General features: G+C 42.4%; 1 protein-coding gene across 1 annotated transcript in view; it reads right to left on the reverse strand.

Moving 5' to 3' along the window:
• Window positions 1-25,945, reverse strand: part of ctnna1 (catenin (cadherin-associated protein), alpha 1) — a 213,982-nt gene that overhangs the window by 62,556 nt on the left and 125,481 nt on the right. The window contains exons 10-13 of the mRNA XM_084331643.1: window positions 15,951-16,043; window positions 13,769-13,925; window positions 11,321-11,521; window positions 4,859-5,010 (exon numbers count right to left, since the gene is read on the reverse strand). Coding sequence (XP_084187769.1) covers window positions 4,859-5,010; window positions 11,321-11,521; window positions 13,769-13,925; window positions 15,951-16,043 — 603 coding nt within the window. The remainder of the gene's footprint in view (window positions 1-4,858; window positions 5,011-11,320; window positions 11,522-13,768; window positions 13,926-15,950; window positions 16,044-25,945) is intronic.

Here is a 25,945-nt window from a genome sequence, read left to right on the forward strand (position 1 = left end):
ACCTGTTATAATAAATTAATTCATGTTTAACTTGTCCCCGTATCCAGTCCTTTGACTAGCCCCACCCGTTCATTGTAAACAATGATGCATGTAATTGTATTAACGTTATTGTGTGTTGTAGGCAGCTATGCTATACATTGTATTTCGTTTGTTAGCTATTTAGCTATTAGTGAATAGCATCAACGACGCTAGATCTTTAATCTTTATTTAGCAGTCCAGTTTCTCCGGGCAGTAGCGGGTAACTACTTGGGTCTAAAAATAGCTAGCCTACATTACACATAACGCTACTTGGTTAAAAGAAGCAACACTATTGAGAAATGTAGTTAAGCTATGTGCTCACAGGAGCTCCCGTGCTGTGCTCTAGTAACGTCAGCGGCCCGCCTCCCCACATGTCCGGTTAGTTGTGCACGTTATATTAGGGCCGGGGGGATTTATGTTCCGCAAAAAAAGTGTCCATACAGTTGCAATCGCTCGGTGCACAGCCCGTATTGTACCGGAGGACCACATTGAGGCGGTACAGTACGTATCCGCATACCGTTACACCCCTAGTGGATACGGACCACTAGTTTGGCCAAAAACAACTCTCCTGGAGTTTTAAGGTAGGCTAGTCTTCTGTATCCACTTCCATCAATATGTGCTAAGCTAGGATAGCTTGCAACCAGATAGATTTCTCCAGAACGCTCAGAGAGGAAATTGGTATACATATTCTCGTCTGACTCTCGTCTGAACTTTGTGTACAGTCTTTAATCTAGTTTCACCATGTAGCATTTAAGGGCTAACTGGTTCCCTTTAAAAAGGTGGAATGAGTCTGCTTCCAGGTCATTGTGAGTCAATGGCACCACACTACGGTCTGCGTCGGTTAGACTTCTTCTCAGGCGAAGGCCATTAACCCAAAGACAACCGAGGCTGCTGCTCCACCATATTGGAGAGTCTGGTCAATTAGGTCGGCACTTGCCTGAGACAAGTTAATCATTAGTTTCTGGAGCCACATACAGTCAGTCACCCACATGCCATTAAAGAAAAAGGCACATGAAAGCATGAGCCGTAGAGATATTAGAACTATATGCAACAGTAGACACACCGACCAACTCAACGCCGGGGTGGAAAGAGGTTATATTCATTAAATTAGCCCAAAGGAGGAGGAGAGAATATATCTTTACAGCTAAACACAGCTTGTGTGGCTCTCAGAAAGATGTTGTTTAATGCAATGCAGGGTAAGTAATGCTCAAGGTAAACCTTCCTATGCACAGCGTTATAACGACAGCCATCATCTACTCCTGGATTATTTTAGCTGAGCTACAAGAAAGCCTAAGAGAGATCCATTATAACTTCATGGTGGGTATTTATTCCTCCATACCAATACACAATTACAACGGCGAGCGGCCAGGGTAATGATATCCTTAACGTCAGCTGGGATACTTTGGTACAAAACTTGAGGAAATTAGCTCTCCTTCTCTTTTCTGTTATTCCAGAACTCTGCCAAAAACTCACAAAAAACTATCCAGCATTCTTGTGTGAGACCCCAAAGCTCATGCCCCCTGAACAGCTCTCTTAAACAAACACTGACATTTACATGAGTTGCTACAGCATGTTACACATATGAAAGTGGAAGAACATTATTTACAGCCGACAGTTTGGCTCGTGTCCAGAGGAGGGAGAGGAAGAGACCATCGTTCTCACACCAGGGCTCGACCGCCGACCCGATTCTTTTTTTAGGCTTCAGACATTTGTTGGTGTTTCCGACGCTCCGAACGTACAAAAACATCTAACTGTGAATGAAGGGTTTCAAGTGACTGGTGACTTGGTTATCAAGAACGAATGAGAAAGATCTACAATTACTTCAGAGTAAAACAAATAAATGTGTGGTACATGTGCAAATGTGTGGTAAAACGCTATTCCGCTTATATTCTGAATCACAGGATATAGACTGTGGCTATAAGCAAGCCATTGGCCAACTATTTCAGTCGGAATTCTCGTCCCCTTCCGCTTGGCACCGCCCCGGATTATGATTGGTTTAAAGAAATACAAAAAAGCCAGAGTGTTTTTTCCTTCTATAGCGTAGAGATAATAGGTTCAGTCAGACCTCTATCCTGACACAGAGCTAACGTAGTGTGGAGAGGGGTATGGCCAGGGGGCGAATTTAGAGCCCGCCACCCGCCATTGGTGCTCAGTTTTTACGTTTGGCGCCTCCCACTGAGAGGTCTGCCCGCCGTGTGGCGTGTAATCAATCAATCAAGTTCATAACAATACTCTTATTTTGAAAATCTGTGCAGGTCTCATTTCCGCCCCAAGCGCATCTCCAGTCATAATATCGATGGCTCCGGCAGTTAGCAACATTCGGTTCGTATGATACTCTTATTTTGAAAAAAACCGTGGCAACGAGTCATATCCGCCCAGCCCTGCAGCGGGATACTATTGGCTAAGGGCTTCTGCTCGTATCAACACAGAGGCAGTCTGCTCTAGTCTAGAAGAGCGGACCTCCATGAGCTACCGTTACTGTTTAAACAATGACCCAGTCAACTATTCACTTTTAGTTTAATACATGACGAGGCATTGTCTAACGGTATCTAGCTGGCTAGCTACTGATAGCTGCTGATATCAACAAATGCTCCAGCAATAGTCGACTCTAGTGCATAATACCTCCGTTCCCTCGTTAGCTAGCTCACGTTAGCTAGCTCACGTTAGCTAGCTCATGTTAGATCTATATGTCCCAGTAAACTAAATTGTCAACGTTATCTAGCGGGCTAGCAGTAGCTACAGATAGCTCCTGATATCAATGTCTTATAACATTGATTCAATGCGTATTCTAGCTGAGGGCATGTTGAATGTGATTTGACCAAAGAACCGTAACATTATACCAATAGGGTCCAGCTGCATCGCCGGAGAATCCTTGCATGCTGAATGTAGGGTCTAGATGAATATAGGGTCTAGCTGCAGCGCCGGAGAATCCTTGCTGGAGCTGGAGGCTACTCAAGTATACACACAGACAGTGGAGCTGTTTGCAGATAGCGAGCATTTTGACTTATTGCGTGGTGGCGATGTCTCGCAGATAATACAACTACAAGTATGATTGTATAATATATATTTTATTTAAAAAAAATTTTTTTATATAAAATATATATATTCTTTTTTTAATCAAAAAAAATTTGGCAGGTAAGAAATATGCTTGGCGGGTAGATAATCTACCCGCCACTGGCCGGTGAGTCAAAAAGTTTATTTCGCTCCCTGGGTATGGCTACGCAAGACTATTCCGGATATGAAAATGGATGTACAGTATCTCTCCTCTACTCTTGTAAACAACAAACATTAACTCATTGAATGCCAAAAACAAGTATACTCGTTTAATTTTTTATTATTATTATTATTATTATTATTATTATTATTATTATTATTATTATTATTATTATTATTATTATACTAAACAGTCAGCCGGAGCTTGTTGTGTGATCCTGGTACCTCCGAGTGAATTCAAATTGAAATAACGATCGAATCCTGATAGGTGGCAGTATCGCCTACCTTTTGAACTGGGCATGTTTACTGCAGGGGGGGGGGTTCTCACTCACTGCTGGGCACAGTAGTAGCCACTAGCCTGCGAACTGCCTATATGCAATGGCGAGCGAACTATTGGAGATTATTATGAAGAGGACAAAACTATCACACTTATGGATGATAAGGTGCGTTTTCACCAGACTACATTGGACTCAGCACTTCTGGCAAATCATAAAAATACTATAGTCAAATCCGCCGAGGATGAAACATTATCTGTCGTTTAGAGAGTTTAGAGCACCCCAGACTAGAGCCAACTAACGTTCGGCAATGGCAATCGGCTAGAGCGAACTATGGGAGATTATTATGAAGAGGACAAACGGTGGCGATCCATCCATAAGGTGCGTTTTCACCAGACTATGTTGGATTCTAGTATTTTCAAACAGGCTGTTTGGATGTAATGTTATCTCCAGACTAGAACCAACTAACGTTCGGCAATGGCGATCGCCTAGAGCCAACTAACGTTATTTATTTATTTAAATTGTTCCTGTTCTGACTCAGATACTTCGGAGCAAGAGTGGACTGGGTTTTGGTGCACCTGCTGACAAAGGTAACGTCTATTTTACCAAACCCCATCATAAAACATGCATTTGTGATGATCCCAGCGTCAGAACCCCCCCCCCAGATCCACAAGTATAAAATAGCTTTGGCACCTTGATAAAGCCAACGCTAGCTAGCAAGCCATTGAATACATAACGTCACCAGCTGACATTTTGCCATCTTTATCAATAATAGGCACCATCAGTCACTATAAATAATTACAACTAACTAACTAGAGAGAAGCTATGAGTCCTAGCTAAGTTACAACAATCTGAGCAATCAAAACAACCCGTCACACACACACAACCAACATGTTGGACCTGGGCTAAGCTAGAGGGAGACAGACGATGTGTGTAATGTTATTCCAACAAAATGTGCTTACCTGCATAATATACATTCAATTCTCTCCTTTGACAGCAGCTAGAAGTTGGCTACGTCTTTAATTGTTGTCCCATTGATCCTCGGTAAGAAAATCAATCATCATCCTATTAAGAGTTTTGTACCGTGCAAGACTTCACTCTGGAGTTGTCTACAAGGTACAGCCAGACTTCACTCTCGACTTGTCTAGAAGGTACTTTTTGTCTTTGTTGCTTCCTCTTTCTCTAGCAGGTGCAGAGCTGGTGTATGGCGTGAGTGACTCACGTTGGGTCTTTTAATAATATGTGGTTATCTAATATTTTAACCGTATCATCAGGAAGTGTCTTGGAAGAAGAAGAGGGAAGAGGAGACAAGGGAAAGTTAGCAGCCCATAAATACTTCTGTGTTGACTCACCCTGATCATCAGGACAGCCTTGCGGATGTCACGGACACCATCATATACCAGGCGGGATGCATCGATGAACTCGTTCTCGTCCACAGGCAGGGTGGGGTTGGCACTGAGGGCCTCCACTGCAGCCTCAACCTGCTCAGTGAACCGTGGCATGACTGTAGGAGAGAGAGGAGAGAGAGGATATAGAGAGAGGGAGGAGAGATAGAGAGGGAGGAGAGAGATAGAGAGAGGGAGGATAGAGATATAGCGAGATAGAGATATATAGCGATAGAGAGGGAGATATAGAGATAGAGAGAGAGATAGAGAGAGGGAGGAGAGCGAGCGAGCGAGCGAGAGATAGAGAGAGGGGAGAGAGAGATAGATGGAGAGATAGAGAGATAGATAGAGATATAGAGGGGTACAAAGAGAGAGAGAGAGGGATACAGAGAGAGAGAGAGAGAGAGAGAGAGAGAGAGAGAGAGAGAGAGAGAGAGAGAGAGAGAGAGAGGAGAGAGAAAGTGGGAAGAGGGATAGAAAATGAAAGAGACAGGGAGGTAGATAAGGACATTCAAATCTAAATGTCACTCTAGCTCAGTGAGTGTAGGTGGCTGCAGAACCAAAAGAAGCACAGACACAAGGAGACCACATAATATATATTATACTGTTGAACTAGACTGAGGCCAGGGTTACACGAGAGGAAAACATAACGTTGCATTTTCACTCGTGAAAATGGCAGTCAGGTTAGACGACGTGTTGTCTCCTGAGCTCTCGTTGCCAGAAGCCTAGGCAGGGTCAGACGACAACGATGTCATCACTGAATTCAACACTGAGCATGCGCAGGCAGGTATTCTCGTCACGAGCAGAGCTATAAACACAGAGCGTGCGTGCGTGTGTGAACGACTCGAGTCGCGAGTGTGTGTAAAAGCACAGCCCCACTCCTCGTGCAGACAGAGAGAGAGACAAGAGAGGAGATAGAGAAAACGGCAAAACAAGATTAGTTTGCGACGTTTAAATTCCTCTGAAAAAAATATATAATTTCTCGAGTAACGATAGCAGAACGGTTAAGTTAAAATTAGGGATGTCCGATATTATCGGCCTACCGATATTATCGCCCGATATCGGCATTAAAATGTGGTATCGGTTTTCAAATAAAATAAAAAAAATTACATTTCTATAACCTTTATTTACCCAGGCAAGCAAGTAAGAACAAATTCTGATTTTATTTATTGTCAAAAGTATGCATAATGTGTTAATTCCACAACAAGAGATATGTAATGTTAATTACCTGAAATTATTCCGTTTTTGGGGGGGGGGGGGGGGGGGGGCCCTGCATATATCGGTATCGGTTGATATCGGTATCGGAAATTAAGAGTTGGACAATATCGGTATATGTAAAAAAGCCAATATCGAGCATCCCTAGTTAAAATAGTTTATTTTCCCTCAGTGACGTGAACGTGGACGTTGGTGCCCAACTACGGCACCCTCGCCCAACTACGTTGTTGTTTTCCTCTCGTGTAACATTAGCATGAAACACACACTGTTATGAAACTAGAACTAGACAACTAGCGATTATTTTGTTATCGATTTATCTGTTGATAATTGTATCAAGTAGTCGATTAATGTACACAATTAATTTACCAGATAATTGGTAATTTAATATTTCTAAATGTTTTACTAGTATCCGGAGGTCACATGGGTAGTTGCCTCTTTGACACCATCTACTGAATACCCAGAGTAGGAGATGAGCCATGAAGTAACCTACGGTACATGCCAGTACTGCTTTTGATCTATTAACTCATTATAGCTACATTATAGCTACTTTTTAATCTTTTTTTAATCTACTTTTTCTCCCATTTTCTATTTTTCTCCCATCCCAATTTCGTATCGTCCAATAGACCTATCTCAAACCCTGCCCCCTTTTCTTGATCCTCCAATCACAGCTGTCTCTTACCTCGGACTTCCTCGTACAAACAGCTGTGATTGGAGGATCAAGAAAAGAGGGCAGGGTTTTGAGACAGGTCCATTCTACCCTCTCCTGTCTCGAACGTAGTTAGGCCATGCCTCCCACAAGCCGGCTGTAATGTGGACGAAGCCTTACATCACGTGTCCCCTCTGGTACTCGAGGAGGCAGCCGTCGCATCTTTTCACCTGCACAGCGCGATCTCTCAGCGTCGGGGGTCTGCGTTTGGAGGGCACACCGCCCCTGTCGCTTCCTGATTCTGCTGTGCAGGCGCACCAACCGACCTGTAGGAGTTGCTGTCCACAACGTCCGATCCCCACCCATCAGCTTCCCACCCCCTAATACTGCCAATTATATTAGTATGAACGACCAGCCAAGCTGATAGCAATGCGGAGAGCTGGGCTCGAACCCAGCGTCTCCTGCATTGGGGGTTGACGAGCGCCTTGCCCACTGCACCACCTAGCCGCCCGCTACTTTATTATCTTGAAATAATACACCCGCCCGTTACTTTGACATTGTTTATCATTACAAACAATGTACCCATGCTTGTAGCTGACTTTTTAGCTTTAAAAAATTTATTATATGTATTGTGTGTTATCTCTCCACTCCACACTATGGTAGTGCTTGTGCCAGCACAGGAGATATGATTACACATGTTTTTATATATAGGCTATATACATATTTACATACATAAGCAATTACAAATTCCAATTGAATCTGCCTCCAAACCAGGGATGCTCGATATTGGCTTTTTTACCGATACCGATATACCGATATTGTCCAACTCTTAATCTCCGATATCAACCGATATCAACAGATACCGATATATGCAGGGTTTCCCCTCCCAAAAAATTGAATAATTTCAGGTAATTAACATTACATATCTCTTGTTGTGGAATTAACACAACATTATGCATACTTTTGACAATAAATAAAATCAGAATTTGTTCTTACTTGCTTGCCTGGGTAAATAAAGGTTATAGAAATGTAAAAAAAAATAAAAAATAAAAAATTTAAACCGATACTGATATTTTCCGATATCACATTTTAATGCCGATATCGGCCGATAATATCAGTAGGCCGATAATATCGGACATCCCTACTCCAAACCCTTCACTACATTTGTTTATGTCCTAATCGGAATCAGCTCATCTAGCTGCAAATCTGTCTGCAAGTGCTTCCTGGCTGCAAGGGCAGCGGACATAAAAGGCACTGTTTGACAAGGTCAGTGTGAACCTCAAGAGGGTGTCGTTTGAGCACAATACCATCATGTCCTCTCCAGGACTTTCCGTCCCATTATAAAGAATATTTGAACTATTTTAATTTACATTTGTCGTAGTGATGTAACTGCAGAATGTACCAGTATATTTATATTTTAACAATGCTGAGTTCTGGGTCGAAGGCTGTCAGCCAAGCCTAATTTGTGTATGGTGAAACAAACAATGTACAGTATAAACCTCCCAATCACACACTCTTGACAGCTCCAGTGCTGTGTTGAGAGCTTATTGAAGCAGTGATGCCCCAGTTCCTCTCAGATCCATACTTGCCCAGAGGCCATCAAAGGCTTTTTGACAAAAACCACAAATACGCATTTCTAATTAATATCAACATGCCCCTCTCTCAGAGAACCAGCGACAGCCTTAATTCTGCAGTCTTGAAAATAAATGATTCCAAAAAACTAAAACAGACCGGGCCTCCGAATGGTTAACACGTGTGGAGAGTACAGACAACGTCGACAGTCAGAACATGCTTTGCGCCGTCTGGCTACTTGTCGACTTGTACATAATTGTTACGTCGTCAGCACTGAGGGTCACCTGGGGAACAGAGAGGAGAATGCTAGGACAAGAGAGGACAAGCCCACTAGCCAGACCGCGAGGGGAGTTAGGATCCTTGATTTAGCTTGATCCATAACAGCTTTCCACAAAGCTGTCCCAGCAGACACATATTTGTCCCCATCTATGATGTAATGGTTCCTCCCATGGGTGCCTAGATGCATTTGCATTAATACCGCATTCTCATTCAGGATTGAACCAGGGCCTTTGTGGTGCAAGCGAGGATGCAGAGAAGCAGGAATAAGAATAGGACTGGTAGGAAAAGAGAGGGTCGTGTGACATGTCTTCATATAATCTTAACTACCTACCTCAACTATAGTCTACCCATATAACTCTGTATGATGGCATGTACAATAATGCTGTATATATATATATATATATATATATATATATATATATATATATATTATTTATTCTTACCGTTTTTTATCCTGTCTGTACATAGCTGCATATAACTCTTGTTACATATCTGTAGATAGTAATCTATATCTGTACATATCCCTGACCTACTATTACTAGTTACGCTGCTGGCCAGTATGACTTACTACCAGTGTCTTTATACCTATATCAATGTACATATTAATACCACAACCATGTACATGCATCTGATTAGCACTATAATTCAGTAGTACTCATTTATATATTTTATATCTAGTTTAATCATCTGTACATTGTATATTACTATTGCACTTTACTGTTACATTTGCACTCTGGTTGGATGCCAAACTTATTTTCGTTGTACTGTACTTGTATGATGACAATAAACTTGTCATTGTCCTTTGTCTCTCTTGTCTCGAATATTTTGTGCATCTGGGGAAAGACGATGCATTTAGGCCAGGCTCTGGGCTTTGAGAAAAATTATGTTTAAAAGAAATTCAAGGAAAGCATTTGCAGTCACAACACACCGTTTTCCAATTTCCTCATGTTAACTACCCTGGATGAGCTTTTAGAATTAATTCACTTTATTAAAACAGAAAAAAATGGAAAGGATCTGGTAGTGCATTTTAAGCGTCGATTAGGACTCCGGCGAGGCCCATTTCCACAATAAATGTCCTGTAATCATAATATCAAAAACCTGGAAAATGTATGCACTTAAATAGCATTAGTTTAACATTGTGTTCCTATCACTGTTCATGTTCTCTTTTTAAATGGCTGGCAAGAAGAAAATGCAGTCATATTTTAATATATTCAATTATTCATCAAGGCAGGTTACGAACAAAATGTAATTTAGAAAAACTGTACATTATTAAAAGCTGTAAATCTCATTAGTGATCACATTTCTTTTGTCTTTTAAACAAAAATGTTAATTTGTCATTATACAGTTACACCGAATAAATGGTCTTACTTCTATTGGGCTACCTTGGAGGAGGGGGTGAATGAATCAGTTATGGGTATGACATTCACTGACAATTTCAGTAAAATTATTTATTCATAACTATCATGAGTCAAGCTCAAGGAATTAATTGTGTGTATTCTTTTCTACATAGAAAATAAATAAACTTACTATGATTATATCAAATCAAATAGGGCAAGGATTTGTCATCACTTGCCAATTGCCATAAAACATCACTAAGATGTCCACGTGCCAACACACAGTATTTTCTCCTGACAATGAGTTTCTGACCAGCTGTACATTAAATATGCTACGTTTTTGTGCGATAAACAGTAAATCCATTACAAAACATTGCTGTGATGGATTTACAACTACCTCATCTTTTTAAAAACTTGTTTAAGTTTTATGTGCATAGTTTTATGGAAAATAAAGCCTTACTCATAGACGACTATTCAATCGACTGGCATCAGGCTGCCGGCCAGGACAGCGCTTGGCTACTGTTCTGAATGTGTGAGTCACATTCTTGGGTCATTTATCTTGTTCTTGTAACTGAACTAAATGGGGCGGCCGCTTCTACAAATTAAATCCGTCTTATCAAAAGTCATTCAGATTCCCTCTATATCATAGCCAAACGCACTGTGAGACCTGCACCCCCGTCAGGCTGCGCCGCAGCACCAAGAGCAGCACCAAGAGCCTCACACTGTACTTGATCAGGGAGAGCAAGAAAGAGGGGGGCAATTCAGAACCAAGTCCCCCTGTTCACCATTCATCTAGCAGAGGTGATACTTGACATCCTTGGAGATCCCATTATCGTATTGTTTCGTCTGTTGTAATCCATCCGATTCTAGCATTGCATTTGACAGACCATTTAATTCACTTAGTAACCTACAGACCTATTAGCCTTAAGTGCAAAAGAGATCTATACAAAGTAGAATAAATAAAAGAAATAAAAGAAAACTCCTAGAAAACAAAAGTAAAAGCACAAGCTGCCCCCTCCTCTTCTGTTGTGCTTAAGACCACACACTATTTGCAGGGTAAAAATGATTTGTTAAATAGAAAATAAAATAAAATAAACACTTCTGAGTGCATTATTTGTGGGTATAGCCCTTTGAAGCCATGTTGTTTCTCATTACATTTCACATTCCGTTAAATGAGCATGTTGTACACACGCCACAATCCCAAAAGCCATTTGGATTTTCGTGTCAACTTTCCAATTAGCGAGACCAGTGTTTTTGGCTTCGATCATGCCTCAAGTTAAAACCCAAAGGAAATGAACTGAACCACAAAATGGGCAGCAGCACAGTTAACTGTGGCACTTGTACCAGTGATCCCATTAGTGAGATATGGGTTTTCTGGGGTACCTGTGTTGGTGAGGAGCTTGGTGGCCTCCAGGACTTTCTCTGTGTACAAGCCCGGCTCGTAGTTGTCCATCTCGGACGTGACCACGTGGACGACTCTGGCGGCGCGGCCACGGATGGCCCCGGCTGTGCGATCCAGGCCGTCGACATCCTTCTCCTGCAGAGCGATCACGCACTTATTCACATCCTCCAGGATGTGGTTCTCTGGGAGTCACAAAGAAAAAGAAGGACACGCAGTGTCATAGGTGTGAAGCCAGTCTTACCTATGTACAAACAGCAAGCCTTAGAGCTCAATGCAGATTTCTTTTGTTTTGTTTGGCTGTTCACAAATGTGGCCAATACCAGATTCCAGTGTGAACTGATCACTCTCCTGAACTCATCTGCATGTGCAAATTAATAATAAAGTTGGATGTAAACAATTGTGACGTAATTGTTGCATGATTTGTATCCGATTTAGGACCACATTATGAAAGTGGCCGAAATCCATGTGATTTGTGCTGTTCAAACTGATCCGAGTCACATTATGAGCAAAATAAATCTGGTCCACTTTTGCCTGCAGTGTGAACATAGCATAAGTGCCCTGCCGGTCCATGAGGTGCTTTGCATCTGAAATACACAATTAAGCAGTCGACAACATATTCCACAGAACTACCTAGATGTTATTCTCATAACATGTCATGCATTCCCTACCAAAAGGACACAATGCCCTTCAGCTCGCTGGCCATGGTTGTTATTAAATTATAAATCACCTTCATCCGTTTGATTACGGTCACCTGTTGTTTGCCTACCAACATGTCCGTGGTGAAGAGTTAACCGGATACTACGAACAACAAGTACAAACTAACCCTACTGCAATGTTTGCGTGGGGAAAGATGCAAGCGGCATGTCAGTCGAGCCTGACTCAGAATAAAAAAGCGGGGGTGTTTTCACTCTGTGACCTACGCTCCAAGGGCGGGATGAAGCGGTGAAATAAGGTGGGAGATCCTCATCCTTCACGCCATGTTTGTATTGTCCCTGGCTTAAGAAGACTAATAAGAAGGACAAGGGCAGGAGACATTATTAATGGGGAGCCTGTAAAATGCAAATGTCCACTGTGTAAACGTGCGTCCTTGGGTTTGGAGGTGAGAGGAGTCATGCTTAATGAGAACTCTTTAAAGGCCTGACGGGCCGATTGTGTGTCTTCACACATGTGACAGGATGCCAATTTCAGGCAGTTCTCGCTGATGCTCAAGCTCTCGTAGAGCCCAATCAGGCTTTTCTACATATGGCTCCCGCCAGGGAAGACTAACACCCTGCCCGCAGAGTGAGAGCTCCGTCTCACCACCTCTTAACAATGCTCTTAAATACTTTGCCACATATTTATCTAAATCGTGTCCAACGACTCAGGCAGCCTTCCAATGAAGAGTTTGGCTGCCGCTTTATCCTTTAAAAAATAAATGGATGATTATCTGTTAACACATTCGTGGTCAACCACATATATATACATGTTTCGGATCCAACGCTTGAGGGCCAACCACGTATATATATACGTAGCAAGGTTGTTTTGGCTTTTATTCCATTGTAATATCCTACTCAATGTCACCGAGCGGCACTGCAGATTTACCCTACTCTTGGAATTCGGAAAAGTGCATTACCGGCCAGATCCTCGTAGGGGCGCTGTCTCGATAATGCAGTGTTCCCTGTTACAGACCGGTGTTTTTTTTTTTTTTTTGTTAGCCTGAAGCTATGCCTCTAGCATGTAGCCTGGAATACTTTTTGGGACGCTGAATTCAGTATGCAGTAAAGGAATATAGCATCAGCCAATGGACATATCGATCTACCAGATATCGATCGATAACTGGGAAATCTGTTTTGGGATCCAACCGGCCCACGGTAAGAGCTTTTTCATGTAAATTACAGCCCGATCTGGCCTTGCTTTGATAGCCAACCACCCAGTCAGCGTATGAGGCTAATGCCATTATTGGTAATCAATCATCAGAAACGACGTCCCCCCCCCCCCCCCCCCCCCTTTCATGCATTCATGGTGGACCATGATACCGATAATATGCATTTTAAGTTTTAGCTCTAGCTTGTGTATAGCCAAAACGCCATTCGATTTAACGTGATTAGCTTAGCGCTCTGTATCTCGCCTTCCAGGAAATACCCCAGAACATTGCGGTATATAGTTCATATTCACGACGCTATAAAATGTAAACGTATTGATGAAAAAATTATTTATTTAAGGCATATTGAAGGGACGGTTTATAGTGTCAACTGACAATGACAATGGAAAGATAGCAATAATATAAAGTATAGATTTAGCTCTACAAACAGCCTCACGCACAATGAAAGGTTGTTATGATATGCTGGGCGTATAGAGTGAGATTAGACGGATCCCAGTGGCCGCGAAAGTGTTAAGCTCTGCAAATCAAGAAGGAGTCCCCTTTCCCGTATATGGTGAGTCCCACTTACCAGAAACACAGAGGAAGTCGTCAATGGATGTTATGTCATCCACGGCGTCAGTGAGGACACGGACCTGCTTCTCCCACTGCTCTTTGAAGAGATCCATGTTGTCCTGGGCCACCTTACTGTTGGGCTTGGCAGCCAGGGCCAACGCTGCATTAATCACCTGCAATCACCCAATTACAACCATTAAAGCCCCATTACAGCGGAGCCCTCAGCCACAATATTAGCATAGGTTGATTGCCTGACCCCCCCCGTATTTGGACTACAGTGCAAGGCTGATTCATCGCTGGGAGTCATTAGGGGGGACAGAGCATTTTGAAGGAATGAATGAAAGGCTGCTCTTTGGGTGTGTGGAGCGATACATCTGTGGGATATCAAAGCTTTGGATGAATAGGAGTCGTTAGGAGAGTAGAGCCATATGAAATCTGTTTTATTTTTTCCCAAATTCAGTTTTTTCCGTTTTAATATTTCAGAATTCGGTATTTTGCTTTTTATGCTCATTTTACCATCAGAAATTGTGTCTAATAAGTGGGAATGAATAAATGTCCACAATTGAATAAGATACAACAGTCCATTTAATGTTTTTAAGTGCTGCAACTCAGAAATACAGTTCGATTTTACACAATATTTTTCAAATAATATTGTGACAAAATAAAAATGCACACAAAATACAAATACACATTTCAAGTGTAAACAATAGATACAGCTAGCTACTACTGACATTATCACAATGACAATGTCAGTAGCCTAGCTATATCTATTGTATTGTGATGAAATATAGTAATGCATAATTTAGGCCTTTAGTTTATTTCGTTTATAAAGGACAGTGTGTACTGACAATCATTTGCATTAAACAAATGGATTGGTGCACCAGATTTAGCAAGAAGCTATAATTTCCATCTATAGTCCCATGTACTGTAACGTTACATAGCTATTTAATCACAATAGTGTCAGTGATTAGCGAGTGATCTTCGCACGTGTTTTTGCGGGTCCAGTCCACGGTACGTTGACAGAATTTGCAAAACACCTTATCGCTTATCGGAGGCATAAAAGTCATTAGGATACTGATCTGCTCTGAATTTAGGGCTTATTGTGGAATTTCTTAGCTTCTTGACAACGTTAACACCGAAGCAGCGAGACGCTTGGACACTGCTGCGTGTGGTGTGTAACACGCTGTAGCGTCCCCGCCGGGGGGACTCCCCGGTCATGTTTGCTTTGCACCAAACGTTCAATCTCCTCCTGAAAACGGAATTTCAGTCCAGATTAGGCCAAATTCTGCAATATAGACTAGAGAAACCAGGGACTGACAGGAGAGGACTAGAGAAACGAGGGACTGACAGGAGAGAGGGGTAGAGAAACGAGGGACTGACAGGAGAGAGGGGTAGAGAAACGAGGGACTGACAGGAGAGAGGGGTAGAGAAACGAGGGACTGACAGGAGAGAGGGGTAGAGAAACAAGGGACTGACAGGAGAGAGGGGTAGAGAAACGAGGGACTGACAGGAGAGAGGGGTAGAGAAATGAGGGACTGACAGGAGAGAGGGGTAGAGAAACGAGGGACTGACAGGAGAGATGGGTAGAGAAACGAGGGACTGACAGGAGAGAGGGGTAGAGAAATGAGGGACTGACAGGAGAGATGGGTAGAGAGACTGACAGGAGAGATGGGTAGAGAGACTGACGGGAGAGAGGGGTAAAGAGACTGACGGGAGAGAGGGGTAAGGAGACTGACAGGAGAGAGGGGTAGAGAGACTAGCGGGAGAGAGGGGTATAGAGAAGATGGGGGGTTGGCAAGGCTAGGGATGAGATGGGTGAAGTGTAACACGAGCATCACGGACCGACACCTTTCAGTTTACAACAATCTTACAGGGCTATAATCCCATGGTCAAGGAATCAAGAATTATAGGGCCAGGGTCGAGACAAAGAACTTTGCAACGACAGAAAGTATGAATGGCAGCGGGCGGCACTGATGCGAGGATGAGAGCTGGCAGGAGATGTAAGCAGACTGGAGAGGCCTGGCTGAGGAATGGGAAGGTTGGCAGCGCTCTGAAACTGGGGGATGGGCGCTGGGCATTGACTGAATGAAAGGCTGAGGTTTGAAAGAGTCCAGGGCGGGGGACGGTGGGGGGGGGGGGAGAGAAACGTCAGCGAGTGAGTGAGTGAGTGAGTGGGGGTTGGGCGTAGAGTCAGGTACCTGGGGGCAGAGGATCTCCAGCTGGGAGGCTGCCATACGGACCAGCTTCACCCCCTCCTCGTTGTTGGAGATGGAGCACGCCAGGTTGGCCACCTAAAACACAAATAGACACATCACACTGCTTAAACACAGTAAGGGAGTCTGACACACTCTAGTTTCACACAGATTAGATGACAGTGTGCGCGCACTGTACGTGTGACAACCCGATTGTCAATTGAGCGCATGTAATTGAAAGGTCTCGGAATATCCGACTGCAATTACAATGTTTATGTCCCATGCCTGTTTGTAATTTATGTGGAGATACATAAATCACTGAAACTTGTGTGTGTGTGCTTCATGTGCGTGTGAATGAGTGAGCGAGGCAAAGACAAACTTAAGCACATAAATACAGAACACATCTCGGCGAGTACAGTACAGCGGTCTGACTCTGACGCCTTCCTATTCATCAGAAATGGGAGGCAGCTCTGCAACGCTATCAATCCCTGCAGAACACAAAACCCATAGACAGGGATTAATTCATAACGCCGCTAGAATGATACGGCAGAGAGGAGAGGAGAGGAGAGGAGAGGAGAGAAGAGGATAAGATAAGAGGAGAGGAGAGGAGAGGAGAGAAGAGAAGAGAAGAGAAGAGAAGAGAAGAGAAGAGAAGAGAAGAGAAGAGAAGAGAAGAGAAGAGAAGAGAAGAGAAGAGAAGAGGGAGGGAAACTCTAAGCTAAACTGCTGGGTGGATAAAAGCCTTTTTCTTTTCTTTTAAGAACAGTTAATTTCTCAGAATTCCTACGGCGGTGGCGGCTGACAGGTCAAGGGGAGGAAGGTTCTTCCCTATGATTAAATCACCAGTGCCGCCGCGCTGCCACACTGCCATTACCCTACTGGAATCACAGAGGCAAATATTCCTGACACTCTCAAAAACCCAGCTGCCCGGTGAGAAGCCAGAGTGCTGAGCTAAGCGGGAGTCGTTCCCCCGCTGCCAACATTTATAGTTCCAGAGTAAATTTTGTTGTACTGACCACAAATCAAGCTCCCCCAACACTGCAATTTCTAAACATGTTTGCGTTCGCCAGAGAGAGAAAGAGAGAGAGAGAGAGAGAGAGAGAGAGAGAGAGAGAGAGAGAGAGAGAGAGAGAGAGAGAGAGAGAGAGAGAGAGAGAGAGAGAGAGAGAGAGAGAGAGAGAGAGAGAGAGAGAGAGAGATAGATAGAGACAGAGAGAGAGAGCGGGTAACATTATGAATCTACTCATGGTCACCAAATTCAGATCAGAGCATTTTAATGTTGCCATTTGTTGGTCAGGGTGTGTTCTGGCAGAAAGGCAGCGCCAGGATGCCTGGGATTTTAAGGTACTGTGCCCCAGATGGTTACAATATGTGCTCAATAATTACAAGAGAGACAAAACAGACACATCTTGATAAGACCGAAATAAAAATGGAATTGGCTAACAAAGCTAACAAGCAGGGAATAGGACTTAAGTGTGAAGTTAAAGGGACTGGAGCAGGTAGTGAACGCACCATTATTTTTATTATTAATAATATTAGTATTATTAAAGAAGTGGTAGCGGACGCACTACAAATAGCAATAGATTATATTATTAGAGCAATGGTAGTGAATGCACTATTAATATTAATAGTTAATTATAGTATTATAGCAGTGGTAGTGAAGACACTACTCCTGCTCCTCCTACAACAAGCATAGCTCCTTTAGAGAATTCTGCTGAAATGTTAAAACCCTATATCTTGGCTGGGATGACAAGCACTTATGCCAGTGTGCTAGTAAAGCATTGATGTAAACATAGCCTACATAACCATGCAAACGGACTTGCAGGGGCTGTGGGGAACACATCTACAGTGAGCTGGGGGTGGGTAGCGTGTATACACAGACCTACTCACAATGTGACAAAATATCAGAAGTTTTCTCAACCTTTATGGAGAGAGGCGCAACAAACACTGGTATTAGTTCATTTTTAAGGCCCTTACTGGAAAGCTACCTCCTTATACTACATCATTATCGGAATGGCATTTTGGAACCTATGTATGGAGCCAGTTCTAGTGACTGGCTGGTCCTTAACACATCTTGCGCCATTCACGTCGTACGACGGGTTTCAAGTTCATGCAAATTCTGCCAATAACGGCGTACGATGTGTTTCAAGTTCATATTTCATATTTTCGTCATGGTATTCATATTTCACTCACGGAGCCTTGCCATATGCTGCGGGAGCCATCACAACTCTGCAACGCTTCAATACCGCCACCTGGTGGCCGATCGGCGAGTTGCCAAACCGGAAGTGCCCGTTGGGAGCTCGGTCCGTCCCCTAATTTCGTCCGGCCACTCGTTTATCGTCCCGGGGCTCAATACAGACACCGTGGATATGGATATTTGCCATAACTCAATAATCAACATGATTTGGACGTGTATTAGTAATATACAAACCGGAAATGGATCGCATCGATCAACATCCCATAATTGGGATCGGTTTACTCCACTCTCATCGCCCAACGCTACGAGGAGACTGACGTGAATTTCAGCGTTTTTCTTTATCATTTTCGATACAAACTGATCTGATCAATATATCACCCATACTACATAAATCATTTTTTTTTTTGATCCACTTTTTCTCCCATTTTTCTATATTTTCTCCCATCCCAATTTCGTATCATCCAATTCAACCCTCCCCTGTCACGAACGCTGTTTCTTGCCTCCCACAAGCCGGCTGCAATGTGGACTAAGTCATACATAGCACAAGTCCCCTCCGGTACTTGAGGTAACAGCAGTCGCATCTTTTCACCTGCGCAGCTCGATCTCTCAGTTGTCGAGGAGTAACGCGTGGGAGGCTCACGCTGCCCCCGACACTTCCTGATTCTACTGCGCAGGCGCACCAACCGACTTGTAGGAGTCGCTTGTTCACAACGTTCGATCCCCACCCTTCAGTTTTCCCTCCCCGTAATACGGCCAATGTGTATTACTGCGGACGACCAGCTAAACTGAAAACAATGTGGAGAGCTGGATTCGAACACGCGAATCCTAGCGTCTCCACACTGGTGGCGAGTGCCTTGCCCACTACACCACCTAGCCGCCCACACTACATAAATCATTTAACGTCGGTCATTGAATTATAAACGACCCCCCCCCCCCCCTCCGTTCACCCGCAGATGATCAGTCATGACGTTTAGGACCATGTACAGTTGTTAATATAGCATGGATCGGTATCAAACTGCATTTGATAATCTAATATATGCATTTATGCCTATATCTCACGTTCTATGAAATACTGCAGAAAGCGATAAAAACATATTTATACTCTAGACCAGTGGTCACCAACCCGTCGATCTTGATCGACTGGTCGATCTTTGAGACTGTCCCTGTAGATCTTTCCATGAAAAAAAAAAAAAAAAAAAAAAAGAAAAAAAAAAATTATCTTACCCCGAGAGTCCACATTACAGTTCTACTTTTGTTTAGATGTGAAAAGTGATGCTGCACTTAGCACTGACTGAGAAAGTACACATTACAGTTCTACTTTATAAAATGCTAATTGTAAATATGTTTGTCAATGTTAATAATATGAGAAAGTCCACATTACAGTTCTACTTTTGTTCTGATGTGAAAACTGATGCTGCACTTAGCACTGACTGCACTTAGCACTGACTGAGAAAGTACACATTACAGTTCTACTTTATAAAATGCTAATTGTAAATATGTTTGTCAATGTTAATAATATGAGAAAGTCCACATTACAGTTCTACTTTTGTTTTGATGTGAAAAGTGATGCTGCATAAGATGACTGCACTTAGCACTGACTGAGAAAGTACATAATAGTTCTACTTTGACGTTTTAATGTTGGACCAAAGCATTGCATGTAATTAGAATACAGGCAAATAAAAGTAATTTAGTTTAAAGTACAATCTTGGCTGTCTTTTTCTTTCAACGCTTCAATAGGTAGATCTTGCCTTCACCAAAAAAAAAAAAGTGATCTTGGGCTTAAAAAGGTTGGTGACCACTGCTCTAGACGGTATTTTAGTATGAATGTGTAAATGAAAAAGTAAAACGTTCCTACATCCTGAACGATAGATAATTGATGTTGAATGGGCCATAGTAATGTCAATTTAGCAATACAATTTAAAAAGTTATAGCCCTGCAAAGAAGGTGAACATCTCCATAGACAAATAGCGCTGGCAGAGGATGGTTTAGGATGATCAAAGTGGTGGCAGAGAATGGGTTAACTAAGATATTTACTGAACAAAAGGCGTACCTGTATGCCTGATATGTGGTGCGAAATTTGCGAACAACAAAAAAAAATCTTTTTATTTTATAGATTTTCCACAAATAAGGGAAGGACTCTAATAGCTGCATAGTTCAGGGTTTTATTTCAAAGTAGGTCTACAGATGCCATTGTTTTTTCACCTTTTCAGTGTTTTATTTCAAAGTAAGACCACATGGTAGTCTTTTTTCAAAGTAGACTACTTTTTATTTTATAAATGTTCCACAAATAAGGGAAGGACTCAAATATACCTGAATAGTTCAGGGTTTTATTTCAAAGTCGGTCTACAGACACCAGTGTTTTGTCTCCTCTTCTGTGTTTTATTTAAAAATAGGTCTACACAGCCAGTATTTTTTCTCCTCTTCATAAGAGTTTGGGGTTTTCCTTTGTTATAAAAATAAAAATAAAAATCTTTTTGTTGCTTTATAATCCCATTAATGCAACAAACTGTGTGCTATAAGTATAAAGTATAATAAATCGCAAATTACTTTGGGTATGCAATTGTCAGGCGTTTTATGCTAAATGTGGGGTATGCTTGGGGATATATAAAACGTTATACACTGTGTTATCTTCATTTTAAGGGTAAATAGGTTGTGCGGCTCCCTGAGCATTTTATTTTGTGGGACGGGGGAAAAGTGGCTCTTTTGATAGTAAAGGTTGCTGACCCCTGCCCTAGCTCATGGGATGCACTCCAACAGTCCCAACAACTCCCTTCAGTTTAAAACCTTGTTTAGTTTAAATTAAAACCTTTATCTCCAACCTTTGTCAATCAAATCAAATAAAATGTATTTGTAAGGCGCGACAACACACGTTAATGTCCCCATGGGCCGGACACGTCTTCTTTAACCCATTCATTGCCAACCACCAGTATAGTCAGGTTTTAATCGTTATTTCTTTTATTAGCGATATCCATTAATTTTTCATCCATCCAGCCTGACGTTATCATTGGGAATGGCTCTCGGCTCAAAAAGGGCAAATACCGCCCCCTATCGTCTCCCGGATGGTAATGCACATCATTGGATTGGATTGAGTGAAAAAGTGCATCAGAGAAAAACTCCGGTCCATGGTTTCCCCATCTCTGGCAAGCATCGTCTGTTGCCAGATTCACTGGCGAGGCTCGGAGCAGCTTTCGATTATGCGTTTCGGACTATAACGTTGGATCAATAAACGTCATCAATATTTGGAATGGCGATCAGGAATTGGATTCATCTTTTTGCAGAAAATTTGATCTGAGGTAAGGAATCTATGTTACCAGTTTTGGGTTAATCAGAGTTGTTTTTCACAGCGTTCACAACGTGTGTGTGTGTGGCGTTAGGCTCGGCACAAATAAATGATTTTTCAGCCCGCTTTTTTATCGTGCATAAGAACACAAATACTCTCGATAATCTAGCGTTTATTTGAAAACGATTCATAAATCAGCCGGAAAATGACAACGTGTTTTGTGTATTCCAGTAAAGGGCGATTATCGCAGATTTCTCTGGAATTACTAGAAATCTCCAAAACTATACTCGTATTCAAAACGGTATAAAATGGAAATGTACTGATGAAAAACAATCCTTTTCGTACATGTTGACTGCAAGCAAGTAATTGATATGCGACAGGTGTATTAGACAGCCATAATAGTTTAATCGCTCGCAAATGTGCTCGTCCTCCCATTGATTAACGTGCTGGCATCCAAGCGATAAATCGTCATATCCGGCTGACAACCAATGTGTTAAGAATTGACTCTCAAGCAGTTATTTACATGAATGTACTTTTTATTGGAACATTGGCTTTTGCATACGTCACGTCTGGTCTCAGTAAGTGGTTTCGTAGATTTGTTGTATTTCCACAATCATTATCTATGCGTGTCACTATAGCCAAGTGAAATGCTAGAAATGGTCACGTGGGCTGGGATAACCAATGGAAAATTCCTATTCCAAGGCCAAACTTAATTGCCGAACCTCTGGTCCTCCCCAGACCAACAGTGGGGCAATGCGCACAACGACCAGGAAGGGAATTGGCATAACGAGTAAATTGGGGGATGAAAAAAAATTATATCTTTTATTTTTTTTGATCCGTTGGGATTATGAATTGATAATCGCTCATTAAAATGAAGCTGGATTCAAAATCCGGAAATAGATTTTTTTTAACCCAGCCCTAATCAAAACACTCCATTTAAATTAACACATGGCTGGTAATGGGGCATCAGTGGTATTTACTGCAAACGAAAATCTATTTGTTCCATAATTATTTCTACCTTTTAAGTAGGTGAATAACGACTAACGTTGGAGTTGGAGGTAGGTCTGGAATTCTATTAATAATTAACAAAACACGTCTCTCAGTCACTCTAAACGAATTTAGTTAATTTGAACACAGTCATTCATGCTTGTAAACCCGTTGCGGTAATACAATATTGTATTAGTTAGGAAATCACCGGTTACCTGACAAATACCAAACTATCAATATCTTGGGATTGCATCATTAATTTTACGTGTAAATAGCAATTCAAATTGAGAACTCTGAAAATGCATCAATATAAGGCGATTGCTACAGTATAAGCCTAACCCTAACCCAAAAACACATAGAAAAACAGCATAATACAAATATTGATCATTCAAAGACCATTACTTTCATTTCTTTACATTCCATGTGTGGCACACTCACATTTGACATGCTACCGGCTCCCCGACCGCACTTGCACCATATCCGTTGGGCTCGTCGAACGAGACAGACAACAGGATCCACAGAACACAGCAGGGCTTATTCTCACTGTGGCAACAAGACAAGCACCGCCACGGTGAGCTCCGTTCACTCTGCACACAACTCATTTGCAGTGAAATGTCAGAGAGAGAGACAGGAGTCACACTGTGGCCCAGCCGCGTGAATATTAAAGGCAACCAACTTGTGTTCGGCTTTTCTCTGATTGGCCGCGACCCCCCCGCCCCCACACGCAGGCAAGCGGCAGCCGTCCCACGTCCCAAATGAAATCCAAGGAGCTAGTGGCAGCGCGAGCAACCAACTTGTGTACCAACCAACTTGTATTCAGCTGCTGTACCAACCAACTTGTGTTCAGCTGCGGTAGCAGTGGAGCGCTGCTGACTGATTATTATGTTTCGCGTTTTTAACAACCAACTACCAGATTCACTCGTCACTGTACATCACCTCTGAAGTATAAACAAAGCCCATACAGTTATGAAATGCGCTGAACTAGAAAGCGTAACGTTATTATGTTTAGCGTTTTTAACAACAAACTACCAGATTCACTCGTCACTGTACATCACTTCAGCTCCAGCAGCAGCAGCAGCAGCAGCAGCAGCGGGCTCCGTTGTAGGAAGCCCTTCAATGACAGCGCTCTCATATTTTGCGAATGCATAAACTATATCTTAAATTATGGCTATGTGTCTAATATGGCTGTCGCTTATCAATGACTTCGCGACAGCCATATTAGACACATCGCCATAATTTAAGATATAGTTTATGCATTCGCAAATATGAGAGCTCTGTCATTGATATGGGTGGTGGCAGCGTTACTAACAGTAGCGATTTTTATTGTTTTGTCATGACCAAACATAATCCCAAGATAGATAGGAGGTGTACTGTATGTCAAATGTCGGTCATGTGGTGGAAGAGTTTAGTACAGTTCGCAAATATGAGAGCTCTGTCATTGAAGTGGGTGGTGGCAGCGTTACTAACAGTAGCGATTTTTATTGTTTTGTTATGACCAAACATAATCCCAACATAGATAGGAGGTGTACTGTATGTCAAATGTCGGTCATGTGGTGGAAGAGTTTAGTACAGTCACACAACAGAACACCAGTGTTTCTAGTAGATATGTTTATTAATATAAATAAACACCTCTGTCTGAACTGGTTCGACCAGCGCGTTGGTTCGACCAGCGCTTCTGCCGTGTCTCTCAGCGGAAAAGGGCGTGTGCTAGGGCGCTCACGTGGCCAATCAGAGAAACGCTGAACGAAAAGCTGAACACAAGTTGGTTGCCTTTAATATTCACGCGTCCCAGCCTGGATGACTGTGTGCGTCTCCACCTAATACCGTGGAGTAGAAAGCGGGCTTCCGTGTCTCAGGTGATAGAGGCGCTGTTTCGCCTTTTTCACCACAGAATATATGTGTGTAGACCATGTCAGGTCCTCTGTGATGTGGACTCCCAGGTACTTGAAACTGCTCACCCTGTCCATGATAGCTCCGTTTATCCACAACGTCGTGTGTGTCACCTGCTGTATTCTCCTAAAATCCACGATCAGCTCTGTGGTTTTACCAATGTTCAGGAGTAGGCTGTTGTCCCGGCACCAGCTTGCCAGTTCATCAACCTCCTCCCGATAGGCCTTCTCGTCATTGTTAGAGATAGACTTCAGGGCTCCCTAGACCGGCAAGTAGGGGGCAAATGCGCACAACAACCAGGAAGGGGAGGGGGGAATTGGCATAACGACTAAATTGGGATAGGAGAAAAATACAGAACAATAGGAGGAGAAAAAGTAGATAATAAAAAAAAGAACACCATGGTCTTGAGGAGGCGACACACTATAAGCTCAGCCTATTTTTCATTCCGCTTTTAAGATGACGCATTTCACCGCTTAAAAAGCTCGCATGGGGACAATCCGTCACACTTCAAGGGAAAAGGATCTATTTTGATCACGATTACTCCCCAGACCTGCAAAAGAAGAGGGGTCAGGTGCGTCACGTCATCAAACAGCTGAAGGAAAAAGGGATACGCGCTAATTGTCCATACCCGGCACGACTCAGGATGACAACAGAATCGGGAACGAAGGTGTTTGACTCGCTGGTGGATGCAATTCCCACACTAAAAGAACTGGGAATTCATGTCCAAATCGACGAAAGAGAGCAACTACAAAGAGAACTGACAAGGGACAGGTGGCGAACACAAAGAAGAGGGCGAGAGCAGCGAACGAAAGGAGCCATGACGTCACTATCTGCCGCAGACCTAAGATCATTCATGGACGATAAAGATGAGTAAACCAGTTAGATATAGTAATAGTAGACTAACGAAATGTTTACAATAAGTGTAAAACACAAGAAAAAATGGACATGCTGCTGACTAATATGATTATCATTTACCCTGAGTATTAATTACCTGTTGGGAAAATTTAAATATATCAAATCTACTTTAATTTATATGTGGTTCTGAGGCCAGAGACTGAGCCATAGACGGATCACACTTAGCCTGTGTTATCAGGCAAAGGTTAACCCTATACGTTCGTGGTTAACTTCTCTGCACTTAGTGCAATATGCTCCCTGAGAGAGAAAGCTACACCTCTCTAGAACATCGGGAGATTATTTCATTTGTGATTTATGTAAGACAGCTTACTGGAAAATTGGAAGCCCTAGGTTTTCCCTTACAAGTGAATAGGGGACCATTTTGTTTTGTTTTTTATGTTGTATACTCTTTGACAAATGCCTCAAGCTCATATACTATGGAAGATAGATCTATGTTGTACATACGAAATACAATGACATTATGACAAGCCTTAAATGTATTAGTTACAATATAAATGGTCTTAACAACCCAATAAAGAGGAAAAAACTTTTTGAACTTAAGAAAATGCAGTGCTCTATAGCATTCATTCAAGAAACGCATTTATCAATGAACGAACACCAGAAACTGAAGAGAGAATGGGTGGGCCAGGTGTATAGTGCGTCCTGTCAAACAGGGAAAAAGAGAGGAGTGGCTATTCTATTTAACAAATCAGTATACTTCACCAAAGAAAAGGAAATTGCAGATGACCAGGG

Source organism: Notolepis coatsorum, assembly GCF_963971535.1.
Source record: "Notolepis coatsorum genome assembly, chromosome: 16".
NCBI classification, from domain to species: Eukaryota; Metazoa; Chordata; class Actinopteri; order Aulopiformes; family Paralepididae; genus Notolepis; species Notolepis coatsorum.